This window comes from Ammospiza caudacuta, chromosome 1 (assembly GCF_027887145.1).
Source record: "Ammospiza caudacuta isolate bAmmCau1 chromosome 1, bAmmCau1.pri, whole genome shotgun sequence".
Taxonomy (NCBI): domain Eukaryota; kingdom Metazoa; phylum Chordata; class Aves; order Passeriformes; family Passerellidae; genus Ammospiza; species Ammospiza caudacuta.
In genome coordinates, this window is record NC_080593.1 from 50,473,955 (window position 1) to 50,493,354 (window position 19,400).

General features: G+C 40.4%; 1 protein-coding gene across 1 annotated transcript in view; it reads right to left on the reverse strand.

Annotated features, from left to right (window-relative positions):
* Nucleotides 1–204: 204 nt before the first annotated feature.
* The window catches only part of CNTNAP2 (contactin associated protein 2), a 1,023,368-nt gene continuing 1,004,172 nt past the window's right edge, over nt 205–19,400 (reverse strand). The window contains exons 23-24 of the mRNA XM_058800058.1: nt 11,745–11,816; nt 205–10,732 (exon numbers count right to left, since the gene is read on the reverse strand). Of these exons, the coding sequence (XP_058656041.1) occupies nt 10,533–10,732; nt 11,745–11,816 (272 nt within the window). The 3' untranslated portion in view covers nt 205–10,532. The remainder of the gene's footprint in view (nt 10,733–11,744; nt 11,817–19,400) is intronic.

Genomic DNA, 19,400 nt, shown 5'->3' on the forward strand with positions numbered 1-19,400 from the left:
GTCTGAGTATTTTTTCTGGGTATTTTATTGTTTTTTATTTTATTTTATTTTGGTTTGGGTTTTTTTTTGTTTTTTGTTTTTGTTTTTGTGTTAAATGAAGATGTCAAATATTCCAAAGGAACCACACACACACACACACAAAAAAAAACCCCACTCCTCATCTGGCAAGGCTCTTTTAATGTTGTACTTTTACCAAACCACAGTACATACTTCAAATAAGGCCTAACAGATTATACTCTTTATAAATTTACAAACAGTTTATTCTCCTTAAAGAGATCATATTACTTTTATCAGTCTTGTGTATTTCAATGAATTATATGTTTATTCAAGCATAACATAGCAAATGTAGCCATAAATCTTTTAGACTAAGTGTCTATAACAGAGGAATCTCAGATACACTATACTTTCAGATTAGGATGTTTTTTAATATACACATTTTTGTTTAGTTAGGGTAACCATCATCTCCTGGTTATGCCTCCCATGGGAAAATTGTGCTCAAGAAAGAAACCTGTGGGCTAGAGTAACTGCAAACAGAGAAGGTCTTGGTTCACCTGACAGGAAATTGGGCCAGCTTTGTAGGCACATAACCCTGGGATTGGCTTTCCACCTGGATTGGAGGGAAGGGGTGAGAGGCTGCTTTTGCTTTCCCAATAGCTAATGGCCCTGGTCTTTTCCTGGGTACAGACTGCTCCACAGCAGCAGGAACTAGATCAGTAAGAAAGGACAACTGCATTTCCATCCCTAAGCAACAACCCAGGTTATTGAGAGCTGGCTGGCTGGTAGAGATTAATTACTCAGATGTGGCATACAAACAGTACTTAAAAAAAAAAAAGAAAAAGGGAGTAAAAGAAGAAAGCAAGAAAAATGACCTGCTTCTGTAGCAATTTTCACAATCTTTTGCTACTGCTATGTACATGAATCTAATTCTGAACCATCATTCTTGTCCTAGTCTCTGCTGATCCCTTTTTCTGCTCACAAGGCAATACCCATAAAACAGCAACTAGCAGTTGCTAGTTTGCTATCTTGTCAAGCAAAGCCAGCAGAGTACCTCACTATGCTGTGAAACCCCCAACAGACTGCTAAAGAAACTGTGTTTTGAGGACCTCACACTGAGCAACATCAGAGGCTGTGCAAGGCAGGTGTTTCTGAAGTGTTGTATGGCACCAATGGCTTCAAACCTTCTCTCAAAGACTGAGAAAGAGGTTCCTGCTTGAGCCCAATATATCCCTGCCAGAGAACCAGTGAGGAAAGAAAAAAACCCAACACTGAGACAAAACCCAAATCCAAACCATGCAAATTATAGTTGAATAATAAAAACCAAAATCCAAGCCCGTACCCAAAGTGTCCCTTGCAACAGAGACAGCTGATTGCTTTCTAAACTGCAGAACCAGCCATTTCTGTAGCTCCTAAATAACAAGTTTGGCAATAGTTACCATGCACAAAGTAAAGGCCACTTATAAAACATCTCCATAAAAATATCTATTTATCTCTATATCTCTATTTATATATGTCAGTAAGAAGCATCAGACTGAGCACAGCCCAAGCACTCCATGATGGGGGGGAAATCTATTTAATCTCCATGAAATTAAGCACTCTTAGTTAAGATTGGCATCCACATGTAGGATTAAGTCAGTACAGGTAATTTCCATCAGGCTTCTCTTAATTAGCACTAGTCAAACAGGGTAGCAGAATTGCTGGGGAGCTGAAGCCTCTCAGGAATATTGTGCCAAATCATGCTGTTGTGTCAGAGGAACTCCCTGGACTCTGGCTGCTCAATGTGTGAGTCAGCTCATTAGGACTGAAGATAATTTATGTGATACCTGCCCAGCCAGCCCACTGATGAGTCTTGATCCACTGAAGAGCAGAGGAAAGTTCCCCTTTGCTCATGTGTGACTGAGACTGACCATGCAAAGCAGATCTGTGGAAAGGCAGTTCTCTGTGCTTCAGAGTTAATAGCAACCAAGTGATGCCTTAGCCTTCTTTATTCAAGTGATTCTGATCCCTTCTCTTAAGCAGCTGGAGCTTCAAAAGATCAGATACAGTGCAGGAGTTACAATAGGGTGAGTGTAGTGTCTCAGGTGTTCCACATACAGAACCACTTTTCCCCCTCAGAGATGCTGATCCAATGAAAATAAAATTATTTAATAACCAGTGTTGAGAGTTTTCTCGGATGTGTTCATAACAGAAACCCGTAGGAGTGCTGACTTGTTGGCCCTGTTGAGCTGGACCTTTAACACTCCAAGAGACTAAAATCACTAGAAGATTTTATAATATAATTTTTTGGTGTCCTACTTTGGAGATTACCAGCAGCCTAGTATAGCTGCTACAAAAGCACAAGGGAGGTTGATGGCTGAGATCTCAATCTGACATCTTGTGGCCCTAAGAAAAATAGATGCTAGCTTTTGCCAGGCATTAATTTCATTATTGATATCTCTTGGGAAAATTTGAACCAAGCAATAGAAAGTAACCATGCTGAATGGAATGAAGTGCAGCTGCCTAATTTTCAGACTCCCTCTGCCAGGCAATGCTGTGATTTTGGAACAGATACAAACAAGTTATAAAATAATGCCGCAGATGGCAGAAACCAAACTTGCACTTTCAGTCACTGAGTACCATGAACAGATAAAAGCCTACTGCAAATATAAAAGATGACAGGAATGGAGTGGCCATAACCCTTCCACAACAATGATTACATTTTAGGAAAGTGAAAGGCTTCACCTTGGTCAATGTAGCAAGCATGACTGGGAAGGAGTTTAAAGGTGACAGTAAAAGGCAGTAAATTTGTCAGTGAGAGGGAACACTTCTAAACAGGAGAGATGTGAAAAAACCCAGAACTGTCAGCAATTTTCTTTCCTTGGAGTAATGGGTAGAGAGGTTTGGAAAAAAGGAAACATAAGATGTCTACACAGATCTTACTCCTTACTCTTACCAGGAACTGTGCAGTGAAAGGGACTTTACACTTTGTTTCAGAGTGTGCAGCAAAGGCACTTCCTCTTTGTGACCTTGCCCTGTTGTAGTAGTTTATGCTCCAGGGATAAAGGTCTCATTAGCGCAAGACAAAAACTCTGCAGACAGACCTTGATTTTACAACAGAAATAACTTACAGCTAGCTGCTGATACTGTGTCCAGTGTTTTATGATGGCAAACCATAGATCTATTTCTAAACATTTGCCCAAAGGAGTTTTTCAAGACAAAGCAGGGCTATTTGTTCAGCTTGTGAAGGATTTATTGCCCGTGGCAAGGTCAGACTCCTTCAGTGACACACACACTGTAAGCATGAGAATGTGCACTTCAGAGAGCAAACATTAGCATACAGGGGATGGCTACCTTGTCTTTATTCAGCCAAGTTTATCTTCCATACTTCCACACAGACTTGGCTAGCTGCTCCATTGCTAACCAAAGCCATGATGAAATGAAGGAGAGCTGTTAGGCTGGGAATGCCCCAAATGAAGCCTGCTTCCACCTGACCTAAATAATCTAAATTTACTGTTTTCTGGCTGATTCAAGAGTTTGCAGCCTTGCTCCAGTGACTCTATCTGCCTTAAAGAGCCTGTTGATAGCCTACTATCCTGGAAATAGAGTCAGTGGGGAAAAAAATCATTATGACTGGACAGGATGCTAGATTATCTCATCTAGGTTCCCTTGCCCACAAAATGTTGGACTAGAAGGTGTTTTGTGGTCCCTTTCAATCTGTGATGTTCAATAAGATGGGGAAAGGTGACAAAAGACAGGAACAGGCAGCAACACATCTGAGACCTGTCTTCTAAGCAGGTAGAAGAGCTTGGGTCTTGTGACCCTTTACTCTCACCAGCAGCCTAGAGCAGCTTGTTTGACATCTTCAGCTGTACACTTGCAACAGCCTATTTCAAAGCATGTGCAAGAGGGAACTCAGATATTTTGGCCAAAAAGGCAATGAACACATGGCAATATATAACTGGCCACAGCACTGTACCTACTCCAAGCTGCTGACTGGAGGGCAAGGAACTCTTTCTAGTAAAATTTCTTTTTTTGCATGCTAAACATTCCCTTAAATGGTCTCAGCTATAGTGTCTGTGAATTCCAGTTATTTACATTTCTCACCTGTCCGAAAATGTAATCTTCCCACCTTCTCAATAAAAGAGAATTTCTTAGAGCAGCTCTGTGCTAGAATTCAGAATGCTAGTTGTTGAATATTATCAGTATAAATACCTCTGCATTATAACAATTGATATGATGATAGTGCATCTCTGACCCTTGGACACAGCAGAATCAAAGCCATGGAATCTGAGGAAATAACAATTTGCTCTTCCTTAATACACTATTACATACCAAGTGAGAACATTAATCTATGGCAAAACTAAAGGTACACACTTTTATGTTTGTTGTTTAATCCAGATGGTTTTCCTTAAGGAAACAACAGCAGCAGGAGTACAAACAGACATTATTGGAAGCTGCTGAATCACAGAAGAAGCAGGATGTACTAAATTTGTTATTTGCTTATACGTATATTTCCCAAGTATATCTTACCCCCTGAAGTGGTTCTGGTTGTGCTTAAATATTGTTCAACTTTGCTCACATGCTATTTTGAAAATAGGAGATTAGTGAAAAGAAATACTTCTCTGTGAAAGAACCTGTGGATACCAAATTTTTTTTAAAGTAAGTGACTTTTTAAAAAAGACTTCTTGTGTAAAAAAGCCACAAATTGCCCCCTTTTCTTCCTGATTCTTAAGCTGTTGGCATAATAAGGGTTTTGAGCATGGTGCCTCAAGAAAAATCTGCTTAGATGTGAAAATCAGAGTTAAAAGAACTGTGTTACAGATTGTTAAATAACTGCTTTTCCATTATCAGGTCCAAATCTTGTCTCATTTGAGGCACCATATGTGCCTGCTAATGTAGGGCACAGCCTGAGTTTATCTTAAAAATCACACTTAATTTCAAGAGCGAGTGATTTTGCTAGCACTGCAGACTCATGGATTTGGAGCAAGTTTGGTATCTTATTCACCCACATCATGGCAGCATTGCCCAAGTGGTGCAGACATCATATCCTGAACAGCCTTGGGTTTTGGAGGTGCAGGTGCACACCCACATGCCTGCAGTGAGATGTGTGGCAGCAGAAGGGAGCAAAGACTCTTTGTGTCACAATGTTCAAGTATCAGTCAGGCTTTAAACTTGAACCTTCACTCCCATCTCTTGGTCCTAGAGCTTTTCTATAGAAATGAGAAATACTCCTGCATAAAACGTGCCTCTCCTTCTAGGGGTTTCAACAGTCAGCACAAAAGAATGGTCAGAACCTGGTCTGACCTCCCTCTGAACACAGTAGCCCAGCAGGACTTTGCCACTCTTATATTCCACAAAGGAAGTTAAGGTCTTGGATGGATCCAGGGATTTGGTGGGTGGTTAAGGCAATGAATGCTCTAGACAGAGCAACAGTGCCTCTGACTCAGGTGGTTGTTGCACTGATGCTTCTTTGCCTAGGTTTCACACTCCCATTCAAGTGCATTTAACACAGTTCTTTTATAAAATGCTTCGTGTCATAAAAATATTTTAAAGCCTGATAAAGTAGTTTATTAAAAGGAACAGACACAAGTCTGTTGAGCTGGACATACATTGTTCTTGATGGTTTCAATAAAAGGCTCTCATTCATGAAAGAAAAGACAGAGTTATGATAGAAAAGGAAGGCAAACAACCCACACTCAGTCATTTGTAGTATGTAAACCTTGTTAGGCTGGCAACGCCACAGAATCTACAATAACAAATTTGTTTGAAAGCAAACTGCTTGCTGCTACCTGCAAAGTGATCAAAAGGGTAAAAGCAGAAAGGCAGTCATTAAATTTCTATCCAAACCCTGCTCTCAGACTCTGTACCCACCTCAACATGTACAGATGTACACTTTGTAACAGGTAACACTGATGCAAGAGGAACATACTTGCACTTCAATAAATCTTCCCTGGTTTTAGCACCCTCTCTTCTTATCTATAACTGCATTCTGAAGTACCTTTATTTATGTACAAAGGGTCTTTTTTTAAAGAGGCCTTTCTGACATCTGTCCTTTCCAAAATTATTTCCTGGTACTAGAGATGTTAAAAATACAGGCAATGATAAGAATATAGAAAGCATGAGGAAACAGCTGTTATGGTGACTAAAACTATTTCAAATGTCTTTTTTTCCCAATCTGGTTTCTAATAGAACTTTAGTTAAAAGGAAAGACATTCACAGAGGATATTTATGCATACAAACACACTGCCCTTCATTCATTCCGATTTGCATGCTGTTGCTGTTAGAAGGCAAGATTTCTGTTTAATTTCTCTGGGATGGATAATGACATCTGATTACCAGAATTTAGGTTCTGCTTTTCAAGAATGGCACCCTTTCAGGATTACCATGCTTGATGGAATGTAAAATCATTAATGGGATAAACCATATTGAAAGCTATTGCTTGTGGAACTTAGCTTCGCATTTCAAAAGATACCCTGGAAATTAGATGCATCTGCCATTAAAGGACATTGTTTTAATTAAAATGAATTCTTACCAGTACAATAAACTTGTACATATACACCAATGCTTTGGCTGTCTTACTAAAATATTTGTGATGCCCATCCTCTCACATATATCATGCTGCCTAGAGCATGACCCTAAAATGCTGCCGTAGCTTTGAAGTGGTAACTGCTAGAAGAGATATAAAAGGTACAGGTAAAGTTTAAGACACAAAAAGTACAAAGCAGAAATGCTCCAGTACAAGCTAAAGATACATATTCCTATTTCATACATCTGAATTTTCTATCAGTAAACACGGAATAAGCAGTGTGTGAAAGACCTGATTCAAAACCGCCAGACTGGACTGAGGATTTTCCTTGAGGCTGGGTTGACATCAAAATAAGTTTTCCATTGTTTTGGCTCCTTGGAGCTCCATGTCTCATTACCTGGTGGTCTGCAAGTCTTGTGAATGAGAATCCAAAATATTGTTTACATTATTTCACTAACACTGAGAGCCCTGATCTCCAGCCCAGTCTTGCTCTCCCCATTGCTGGTGGCATTTCTGCCGTTGTTGTCTGTGGTGTCAGGAATGACCCTTTAGAAACACAACTGGAACACTCTGGTTCCCAAACCAGTACAAGAAGCTACATTTCTCTGCACAATTCAAATAGGTGAAACAGCTACAAAACAGGTGATAAAAGACTGATTATTTTAATATTCTTTGGGGAAAGTACAGAGTTTTATAAAAGCAGGATCCACTCTCCCCTCAAACAGATTTTCCCTCAATACCTGTTAAACAACGTGGATTTTTGGCACAAGTAAGAGTGGGTGAAATAAACTATGGGTGTTGTTTCAGCCTTCAATGATAGGCTTGCAGTGGAAGAAATTCTCAGAATAGATATAGTGCTAGCAAAATACACAGGCTACATCTCTGAGTCTGCTCCTGCTTCACTGCCAGGATGCTGAATCACCAGCGCCTATAATTAAACATACACCATTCTCAGAAATGAAACACAAAGCAGAAAGGCAGGAATTCACCCAAAGTCACCAAAGCCCTCTACACAGACAGCTGCTTGTCGATAATATCATGTCTAAGGTCCAATTTAAGGAGAAACAAGAATTCTAATATTTAAAGGTTTCTAGGTTATGAAAGTGACTGCATTTTAACACAACACTAATGCATTTCACAGAATAAGGTCCATGGTGTCCAGTTACTGGAGAGGTGCAGATGACCCTGACTTGATTTCATAAATTTAAGCTGTTTTTCAAACCTAAGAGAGTAATTTATAACTATTGCTTATGCAGTGATCAAAGGTTATTTCCCAAAAGTTCTCGCCTAATCTCCCAGGGTTTTGGGAGATTAGCTGGTAATTTTTTTAGAAAATCAGTGAATAGATATCACAGGCCTCACTACCATAACCAGAGACAACTGTCTCTTGCTTTGCCAAGAACTTGGTTAGACATGGAGACCAAGCCATCTTTCCATTCTAATGCCATGCTGAGGCACTTGGCCTCAGCACTATTTGCACTGTGGCTGTTAAATCTGTCTCTCCCACATAAAGTATCAGAAGACTCTAGTCTCTCAGGATACAGAAGTCTGATCTTCCTCACAGACATTAAATTCAGATTAGGAATGTTTTTTTCTGCAAATCAAATGCCAATCTATGCAAATGATGCTCTGTTCACTTCTCTTGGTAGCTTGAAGTTGCAGGCAAGGGTGTTTTTCAGAGTGGACTAAAATACCATTGAAATAAAATGAAACATAAAATCATAGAGAAAAGATAATGCTTTTTCAATCCTACAGAGACATCTGTGATTGCTAGGTAGTTTGCTGAGTGGTGGTACAGGGTATGTCCATCCCCTGCTGATATTCCCCAAGGTGAGAAGACTTATTTTACACCCATGATTAAACCCAGGACTCATCTGCTTGATTACAGACAAGAGAGGCAGAGGTTGATGCTGGAGGCAAGGCAAAAGGCTGCAGAGCACAAGAGTAACAGAGGTAATTTTTATGCCTACCTGAACCTCTCTGCCATATATGTTACCTGAGAAACAGTAATTGCTTTTAAAACTGGAAACTTTTTTGTATGCTAATTCCAAATCCATAAATGGAAGAAATTAATGGGCTTTATTTGCTTTGATATCTATGTTCAATGATAATGTTCCTCCAAAACAGGACTTTAGGCTACCATCCTTAAAACCCAAACTATCTGGCCTGACTTTCTGACAAATTCTGCTTATCAATTTCTTGTCTGGTAAGACTCCAATATTTTCTTTCCTCTATATGATTTTTTTTCCATTTTTAATAATGAAAGTTGCAACAAAAGAGATAATGAAAGCAAAAATGCCAGCACTGCTCAGTGTAGTATACTGCATGTTTGGGTGAAAAATAAATCTTTCTTGTGCAGTAAAATGAATTAAATCTGTGCATACTAAACTCAGAAATATTAAAGACAAAGCAAATCTAGGACTGTCAGAAGAATAAATACTTTTAAAGGGAAATTCCTGGTATTGATTTGGTTCTTTCAGCACATGGCAAAGCCCTGCAGTATATTCATTACTTCATTCTGTTCCACTGCAAGACCTGTCCACTAAGGCCTTAAATTCCTATCAATTCAGACCATAGGAGAATCATGCTTCTCTGCAGAGGGCAAGCTAAAGCTTTGTTAAATTATTGCCACAAAAGGATATTAAGTCTTCAGGCTGCCCCTTTGTTTTTCCTTCCAGCTGCCTGCCTGCTGTTCAGGTGACACCTAGGACACTCCTGATTTGAGAGGAAAAATGGGATGCAATGCTGTACTTGGCATTGGCCTTGCTATTTTTAAAAACGCCCTAGAAAGACAGTAAAATAGTTGGGGTAAATCTCTGTATTGAAAAGTAACTCCCCCCTGTGTGCTGTGTGTTCCTCACATTCTCTGGGGGCAGAGTTTTAAAGCCTCCTTTGCCTCACCTTCCTGACGGTGCAAACACTGCCAGCAGAGGCTTTCCTTGCAAAAGGACTGAAACAAGGGATTTAAGGAATAAATTGCTACTCTCAAGTTGGAAAAAAAAGGGTGTGAAGTCCATGGGTTCAAATGCACTGAGTAAAGCTGTACTAATACTTCTATGACAGCCTATTAATAATAAACAGAAGCAAACAAAGTCTGGCTCTATATCCCTACTACAATGTACAGAATATGCCAATATGCCACAGGCAGAGCTGAGTTTAACTTGGCACGTGCCTCAGGTGGTGACCTGGTGCCACAGACAAGGACACAGGAACAGACTAGGTCTACAGACTCACACAGCATCATCTTCCCTCAGAGACCAACAAAATAATACAAAAACCCTTTAAAGCCTCCTGTGCTTTATGATAAAACTCTTTAGTAATAGTAGTCATAATAACAGTATTTTTACATTGCTGATGAGAATTGCACACAATCAGTGAAGTGCCTGGGTCAAGAAGATGGGTCCTGCCAGGGCTGACATGGGCTGATGAGATGTTGAGAAACTGGTTAATGAGATTTGCATTAGTCCTCACCCCCTGTCCCACCCCCTGGATCAATGTCACCCAAATAAATGGTGGCGTGGTCACAAAGGTGCCAGGCTGAGGGCGGGCAAGTGGCCAGCCAGGAGGGAACACAACGTCAGGAAGAAAGGGCTGCCACTTGTTCTCAGGACAGAGCCACCCACATTTTAAACAGTTTTTAAAAATATAAAAAACCAGCCCTGTTTCTTGTCACAGGTATCCAGAACATCTCTAAACACACACAGAAATAGACAGGTATTACTGAAAATTGTAACCAGTGCTGAAGCTGCAAAACTGCTCTTTGTTGTGGTTGTTGGGATACAGAAGGGGCAATTTGCTGTAAATAAATATTAAAAAGTATTTTTTCTTAAATTCTTGAGATATTCTTTTTTTTTTTTTTTCTCCAGTCTCAGTGGTATTTTCCTGTCACTTGCTCCTCCAGTTGTGCTGATCTTTTTATCCTATGTGTGCTCAAGTGTCCGACACAGAGTGTTCTCTCTCCACTGCAAGAGTCACCCCAGCCCCACCCTGGCCCAGCTCACATCCCACCCCAGGCCCCATCCCCGTGGGCTTAGATCAGCCATTCCTTCTTGCTCTCGTCGATGGTCTCCGTGAAGTTGGGGTCGTTGTTCATGATGGCGGCGTCGGCGCTCTCGGCGGACTCTGCGCCTTTGGCCTCGTTGGTGTGGTAGGTTCCCTTGTGGCGGAACATGTAGCGGATCAGGAACACCAGCGTGCACAGGATGGTGAAGATCACCACCGCGATGACGCCTGCGCACAGGAGGGAAGAAAAGACGCCCCCGGTGAGACCAGTTGTGGGCTTTAACACAAAGAAACGACCCCAAAACTCCTCTGAGCTGAGCTGAAGCTACTCGGGCACGTGGGCATCACCACAGTTGCCTGGTTTCCCTTACTCTAATATTTATATATGGTTTCTACTATATACAGAATGCAGCTCCTTGAAGGCTGCTGGTGACTCTCATCCCATAGGTAGAAGCTTCAACATTAATAACCTTTTTACAGACCTAAGCTTTGCTGACCATGAGGCAGAGGGTGCTGAGCGCTCCCAGAACTGTGGGGTGTGTTGGTGATGTGTGGGCAGCTCTTTGAAGGTGGAATCTCTGATGTTCACTTTCCAGTCAATGGCTGTAAAGACCTATCCTAGCTCCTCTACATGTCCTTGAAAACTGGCTCGGTTCACTGTTGGCTCACACCACCCACTAAGCACTGGCTCCACGTAATTGCAGATGTTCCCACTTTATCATCAGTTCTAACCTTAATTGCTCTCCCTGCAATGGTCTATTTTGGGTTCAACCCTGTTATAGAGAAGTCTCATGAGTGTTATCCCCTTAGGCATAGGCATCTATGTGATAAAACAACACTGTTCTTGTTTGAGTCCTTCTCTAGAGGCAAAGGAATCTTCCAGGATGAAGATGTTATAAAATTTTCAGAAAAAAAATATTGTTACCAGCCAGAGTTTTGTTATGCCACTTTACACTAACTGATGCATTGGGCAGATGAACTGAGGCTGTTCAAATGTCGCCTGAATTTTTCTGAGGAATTCAATGCTATCCTTCCAATATTGTAAAGTTTCAAAGTATTAGGAAAAGTTATAAGTAATAATAAAAATATAAATCAGAAAGGAAAGCTTACACAGCAAATCAAGACTAAAGCAACATACCTAAACCTGGATATGGAAATATGCAGCCTTATTACCAACTGCAATTCAGCCATCAGAGATATGTACTGCAAAGTGTCTTGGAAAAGTAGACAGTTTTCTTACCTCCAATAATGGCTGAGTTTCTGTTAACTCCATCTCCTATAGCTTGACCATTGTACGGAAAATCAGCACTTGCTGTAAATAGAGAATTAAAGGTTCAAGTTGTAAATAGCAGTGAAACTTCTGTAAAAGTTCAGAAATACATCCAACATCCTCAGATACAACTTAAAGAGAACTGCAATCACTAGATATTTATCTATAGATGAATAAAACCAAAAAGCTCTCTTAATATTGTCTAATGCCTCAGAACCTTGCTCCTTATAACAAAAATAAAATTAAAATAAAGGAGATACCCTTGGTGAGGATTGCTGTTGGTACAGGAAGACGTTTTGTTCTTTGCTAATATAAAGTCAGTAAGTTTTAAGTGGTAAAAAAAAGCACAAAACGAAACAAACCCCTCTCTTTCAAAAGTGTGTGATCATACTTATAATAACAGAGATTTTTGCCTTTGTCACTGCTACCTATTAAAGGCTTCAGAAGCTTCCAGGATTTTGTAACCAGCATTGGGTACAAATTCAAGCTCCTTGAAAGATAAAACTTGAATCACTTTTGCTGCTGCACAGTCCAAGGTAAGAGAGGGGCTGCAGCTTCTGTTGGTCAGAGCCACAGAGCAGCCACCCCACAGAGCACATGCCAGCACTTTTGTCACTGTGGGAGAAAGCCCAGCATGGCAGCTGAGCCACTGCTGGAGCTGCTTTGGAGCTCAGGAGCAAGACTGAGAGCTGGAGGAGCTGAGGCATGGGAGGCTGTGGATGAGGAGAGCCTCCAGCACACAGGTAAGAAGAGGACATACAGGCAGATGTGCCAGCATTCATTTGCCAGTGACCTGAAAAGGAGAAAATCCTGGCAGCAGAACTGGATGAAATGGGATGAATTTGGATAGTAGCCTTGATTTTAACCTCCAGAAAATATCACAGAGGCAATCTCCTCAATTAAACTTATCAGCATTTTCTTTACAGTCAGACATAGCAAGTGGACACTGCAATGACTAAGCAAGCCTAGGGAGCTGGGTGAGGAGTTGCAATAATTTCCTTCTTTGCCCCTGGACTCAGACATTGATTTTGAAATAGAGAAAATGTTGTTAAAAGTGTGTTAACTGGAGAAAGTTAAAATAACCAAGGATATGAACAGCTTATTAGAACAGCCTTTAAACCCCACTGTATTTTCTTTGCTTGATGGACTAGGTGATACTGTATGAAAATAATCAGTTGCCTTTACAGACCAGTGATGCATTCAGTATACCAAAAACTGGCTGAGGGAATTCAACTGTCTTTCTGTTACCATGGGCTAAAACCCATAATAAAGTTCCTTTTGTATTGTAAAGCAGCTGCACAAAAGAATGAATGGTTTCAGCTTGCTACATGGCCTGAAAAGAGCTTTGGGGCTAGAGTAGCCCTCTGTGCGCCTACCCTGGGAGAGAGTTGAACCAGCTGTGTGTTCAGCAGCTGGATTTTGGCTGGCTGCCTGGGGGACAAACAGGAGTGTGCTTCTCAGAGCTCAGCAGAGGGGCTCTGGCCAGCAGTTTTTGCCAGGAGCACTTGTGCCTTTGACATTTGTTGGTGCTCTGGCTCCTGAAAACCTTCATCTGCATCCCTCTGAAATGAATCAAGCTATAAATTGTAGAAGATAAATAAATACCTGGTTCCATATCAGTGGAACAGCTTGAAAGAGCTGTGCCAGGACCATTAATGAAGACATTTTGGCACAGGATCTATAAACATACCCTTGAAGTGCTAAAAGGGAAGGGCTGGCAGTGGGAAATCCTACTTTTAAACCTGCCCTCCCTGCATGTCAAGGAAAATCCTAAAGCCAAATAATACTGTGGGGAAAGCATCAGTTTGCCAAATCCCAAGGAATTCCTCTCTGCCATTCCAACCCAAAAGGAGGCCCCTTGTCATCTGAGCAGAACCACAGGCTGTTAACAAGTCCTAGTATTTGCATTAGAGTTGGTCTCCTGTGTCCTCACACAAGAAAACTGAAAATCTACAATGGTCACAGTTCTTCCTTTCCTTACAATTGAATATTATATTTTATCTTCTTTTCAAAGGTTATTTCAAAGACAATGGCACTAGTGAAGTGTGAAGAAAGAGGAAAGCTGCTGTCCATGGCAGCATGATCCCTCTTGAGCTGCCACATCACACTGGCTATGCTACAAGGGATTCCTGGCAGATGGAAGAGCACAGTCTGTGGTGTTCAAGAGGCACTGAAGCACACTGCAGGATAAGGCAGGACATGATGCAGGATGTGGAGCTCCATCCTTGACCTTGTCTGAGAGCTGCTGCTGGGCCTGGACCCAATGCCTCCACACACAGCTGCTCTCCATGGCACCCAGACATCTTACACACTCAGGAGGAGCTGTCCACGGGCTCAACAAGCACCTGTGATTCACTCTGAGACCCTCACCTCTGACAAGGAGGGAACAAGAACATGTGTCTCAGAGCAGGGGACACTAGTTCAGCAAGATATCATCATCAGATTGGCAAAATTGTGCCCTGCTGCAGCTGCTGGAGCACCAGGTGTGCTGCAGGAAAAAAAAGGAGCTTAGACTTTCATGAATCTTTTTTTAAAGCACTTGCAGTAGTGTTGGCAGATATTATCACTGTAATTCATTAATTGCTATTCTATTATTCTTGTGCCACCAAGACACCTGCTTGTGTATTATGGGGATTTTTTTGACTGAAAAGTATCTAAAATCTCATCCAAATGTGAGGTTATAGAATATATTTTGCTGCAAAAATATCCATACAATTTTTTTAATTGAAATATTATAGATGGATAAGGAAGAAAGAAAACAACTAATTAGTTTCCTTTTTTAATAGGACATTCCCTTGAAATTCTTCAGTAGCTTCTCAAAAGATCAGAAAGAGCTGTAGGTCAGAGGTCTAAGAACCACAAATGAGCAATTCCTGCCACAGCAATCAGGCAGAAAAGAACATATGAGGGTCCTTGACCCTCCAAGATGAGCTTAACAGGTACCAAGTGCAGGTATTTCAGACAGGAGTTACATCATTCAAACACACGGGGAATCCTCTCTGACCTTACTACAGTCACATTCCTTGGCAATATTAATAAAAAAAGACAACTAAAATGAGTTTTTCTTCCATTGCTGTTGGAATTCAGGAACTGAAAGAGGAAAGAATACATGAGCATGCTGACAAAGGGACAGCAGTAATTCTGATCCTCTGGTAAAAGCACAGAAAACTATATAAAGTGCTGCTCATAGGCTGTAAAGAGTAATTCCTAAAACAAATCTTCCCTAGGTTTCTCCAAGTAGCCATGGTCTCATGTGTGTGATTCAAAACACAAAGAACGGAGCAAAGAACTTTTTAATCTATCCTGGGAAACAGAAAATCTATCCTGAGAAGCTAAATATTGACCCAAGAAATGTCCTGCCAGCTGCCTGAAATCCTCTGCTCACGCAGCTGTGGCACAGAGCCATCAGTTTGCTGTCACAGCACACCAAAGACCTTTTCCTAAAACCTGCAGCTACTGCAGGGACAGATTGCTCTGTACCAGGAAATGCTCAGCTCCTCTGTGGCTTAGGAACATCACTTTGTCTGCTTCCCTTCCAGGATCCAAGCTGGCAGATGCTGCTCTTTGCATTGCTGCTCTATGCTGCCTTTCCCCAGCAGGTTTGCTTCAAACAGCACCATCCTGAAGCTAACTTATGTAAAAGGACACAGCAGACTTTGCTTTCTCTTTCTTACATAGGTTGCTGTTTCAATGCTTCCAATAAGCACAGAGTAAACCTACAGAGTATGTACTTATGTTCTGCACTTTTCAACTTTCTGTTATTAGGCTAAATGAGGTTGAAGAAACTTTGCAGCACCTAAAAGGGTGATTAAAGACTGACTGCAGGCAAATTCCATATTCTGGCCATCATTTTAATGACATTTGAAGCTTTAGATGACCACAAAAATGCAGTAGGAGACCTAACATCCTGCAGCATGCCCAGCATGGTCATTGCCACAGTCAGATGCAAAACAGCAGCCCTCAATGAATGGAGAGGGAAGATGGGACTGGATAAACAGAGCACGATTAGGATTAGATGTTAAAGATGACAGATGTGCTTGGTTTAGCTGAGTGAATTAATTCTGCTTCATTATGACAGGCATGATTCTGCATCTGCCATTTTCAGAGGGAAATGGTTTACAATGGTTCCACATAAAAGCCTTTTGCAAATTCACAAAATTGAGATAAAAAAATTACCTTGGTAAAGTAGCCCAGAAGGTGAGTGTGGGCTGAGAAATGAGCAAAAGGCTGTTCTGTAAAGGCAAGGGGAAACCCAAAACCAAAGTGAGGTGGGCATTTTCAGGTAAAGAGCAGTATCAAGAAGTACACACTAAAAAGGCAAATTTTGTTTTGAGATATATTAATAGGACTAGTTATACATAAGTCATTGAAAGCAATTTTTTTAACTGAACTTTTTTTCTGAGTGGGCAAGTCTTGGGTAAAATATACTGCACTACAAAGGAAGATACAGTTTAGATTTGCTCCACAAAAGGAAGTGTGAGAGTTATCACAGGTCTAAAACAATCAATGAAATGTGAAATGCTGGAAAGTGAGCTTGTTCAGACTAGATCTTATGTGCTGCAAGACTTCTTTGACCTTTCATCTTTGCAGATGTACACAATCTTGAGAGGTGTTTGTCCATTACTAAAACCAGTTGGGTTTTCACATAAATATGAACTGGAGAAGCAACCAGAACCACCAGATCTAATGATCACAAGGTATATGAAACCCACATCAATCAAGGCACTGATTAGAAGCAAAACAGTAAGATAAAATAAAAGATGTGAACTATAACTCCATCTTCCCTAATTCTATTTTGCAGCCAAGCATCCAAGAATTGACTTTGCAATGACAGCAAACGCTCACTTACATGTTAGGATTTTGAGAAAGTGTTGGACAATAGATCCATTCACTAATCTGGTTCTCCATAGGACCACAGCACAGAGAAAAATAAAAGCAAGCTCTCTGGTGTCATTCTATAAATTATGTCAACTCTGCTGGTCAGGTGAGACTGTACTGCTTGCTGTGGCTGGAAATTACAGAGCTCTCCTTATTACAGACTCTGAGTACAGAACCTAATTGCCTGACTCTTGATAGTAGAAATTATTCTGCAGTCACAGCCCCATTCCCCTTCCTGAAGGGACTGGATCACAAGTGAAACTCTAAACACAAGCACAGAAATGATGGGGCAGGAGTAAACAACGCCATTACACAGTCCTACATCAAAGGTGAACAGCACAACCCATAGAGTGCACATTTGTGCTCATCCCACTACCTGTGCCCATCCCATCCACTTCTCTCCTCCTGAGTTTGGCTCTGTGAAGAGCTCTCATGACACATAAACTGCAGCAATTCAGCAAAAAAAAAAAAAAAAAAATCTGAAGCAGCATGAAAAAACCTGTCTCTTTTAATGCACATTATTTTGTGTCTTACCTTGTATTCAAAGTTCATATATTTTTATCTTTTAAATCAATACATTTATTTTTTTCCTATTTTTCTAAGCTGAAAACTCAGAAAGGAGGAAAACTACCCCTACTCCTGCTTTTCTAGGCATTTGAGAGCAGATTTTGAGGGAGGACTGTTTAATGTTAAACTCTGTTAACATACTTTACTTGAAGTCCTAAGAACACCAGGTTAAGTGTTAACACCAAGAACTTGGCTGAAGAGATTTTTAATATTAAACACCTCCAAGTTTAAAAAAACCCAACCTAACACTTACCCCCCCAAAAATATCTAAAAGATATTATTAACCATGCTGTTTGCAAAAGGTCAGTTTTGCTCTAGCACACTATGTGGGGTCAATCGTCACTCCTTGAATTTTTAGTCAGGCCTCAAGTGTAGTGTTAGAGGGTTACATGTATGTCCTCACTATGAACCACTTTCCTGAATTTATGGAAATAGAAATCTTCACAGTCACTGACTTAATTTTTTTTTTTAGCACAAGTTACAGGATATTGGAAAAAATACACCCACTTAGCAATTCTGTAACTACCAGAACAGACGTGCAGCTTAGAGGGAAAATTGGGGCTTTTAATTAAAAAAATGTCATCTTCTTCTCTCTGTTGCCAATAATGTTAATTATTTGGAACATGAAAATCTCCATGTTGGAACAAAAATTCACTAATTTCTTCAGTCTTTTACAATCATCTTGACTGGGGGGGACAGAAAGGAAAAAATCCTCCAGTTCATTAATACTATTTGGACCAATTACTTATACTAAGTTTTGTCAGGTATGTTCAGTTAGATCAAAAATATTTTGAAAAGTTTCATTTTGTTTTCCCTTTTGTTGAATCTCAAGTGGTTTTTATGTCAGCTTCTGGTGAGTTCTGCTGAGAGAGATACATGCACAGAGATAATGGAAAACACAAAACCTATGGGTTTAAATTTCTAGTGTGAAGGCTCCCCAGTCCTGTCTTTTTATTCCAATATAAAATGAATATAAATTTAAAAAATCCTCTTAAATGATGGTTTAATAGAAACATTGTCCTCTGAACACCCTTCTGCATGCAAATGCCTGGGACAGTGGGAAGGTAAGTGGAGATTAGAGAAGAAAAGTGTTGTTGGATGTTACTGTAAAAAAAGCATCAATTTTAGAATGAACAATGGAAATGCTAACAATGAACAATGGCAGTGCTGGGAGAAAATGAAGTGAAAGCTCCCTGGTCAATGAACTAGGACAATAAAGACTCTCAACACTAGACAGCAGACAACCTAATCAGCAAAGATAGCTATTTGTGAATTTCTGTGTTACCAGCCCTTTAACTTCCTTCTGCAGGTGAGCTTTGCTGCCCATACTCTTAAGGAGAGGTGGAAATGGAGTTTTACCAATGGCTTACACTAAAATAGATGTACAATAGTCTTTTGTTTTTTTTGGTCTTGACAGGCAATCTTCCTAGCAAAGGGACTGAAAAACTTGTGCCTTGTTAGGAGACCCATCCTTGCAGCTCGAACTCCCCCAGTCAGTCCTGGATGAAATACAAAACAGGGAAAACATTCCTGCACTGCCTGTTGGGATGGGTTAGGGGATTATCCCTTGCTTTCCTCTTTGTATGATTCTTTCATACCTTCTTTGGCACACAAGCAAAGTAATTGTACAGAGTAGTGGTAAGGCAAGACACTTCATAATAATACTAATATCTGGTACTTGTGAACTACAGAATTTTATTAATTTAAAAAGGAGGACAGACATTTAGCATCACTTTTTGATTTTATCTGCAATTGAACTTCAGCAAGTTGGATCTCAGAATTAGTATTTTGAACATTTTCTCTGCCAGATTTCCAATTGATTTGCAGCACATTAGAGCACCCTCATCCATCAAAGACCTAAACTCATCTATCTTTTAATTCCTGGTAGCAACATCTGTTTGACACTGAGTCCCACTATGACTCCAGACAAGAGTCATGCTGGCCTAAGCTATCACTTCCATGAAAATTTTATGAGCAGTGCTTACATTTCACCTGTTAAGGAAGAGTTACAAATACTTCCTTTTATAATTAATGTAGAAGATGAAGTGCTTTGGTGCTCTCAAAGGAACAGTGGAGTTAATGCTGGTCAAAGCCTGGCTGTATATAGCTAATCACTGACAATGGACCCAGAGGGAATATGTGAAAGAAACATCCCTCCCTTCCCTCCCAAAAGAAGAAAGT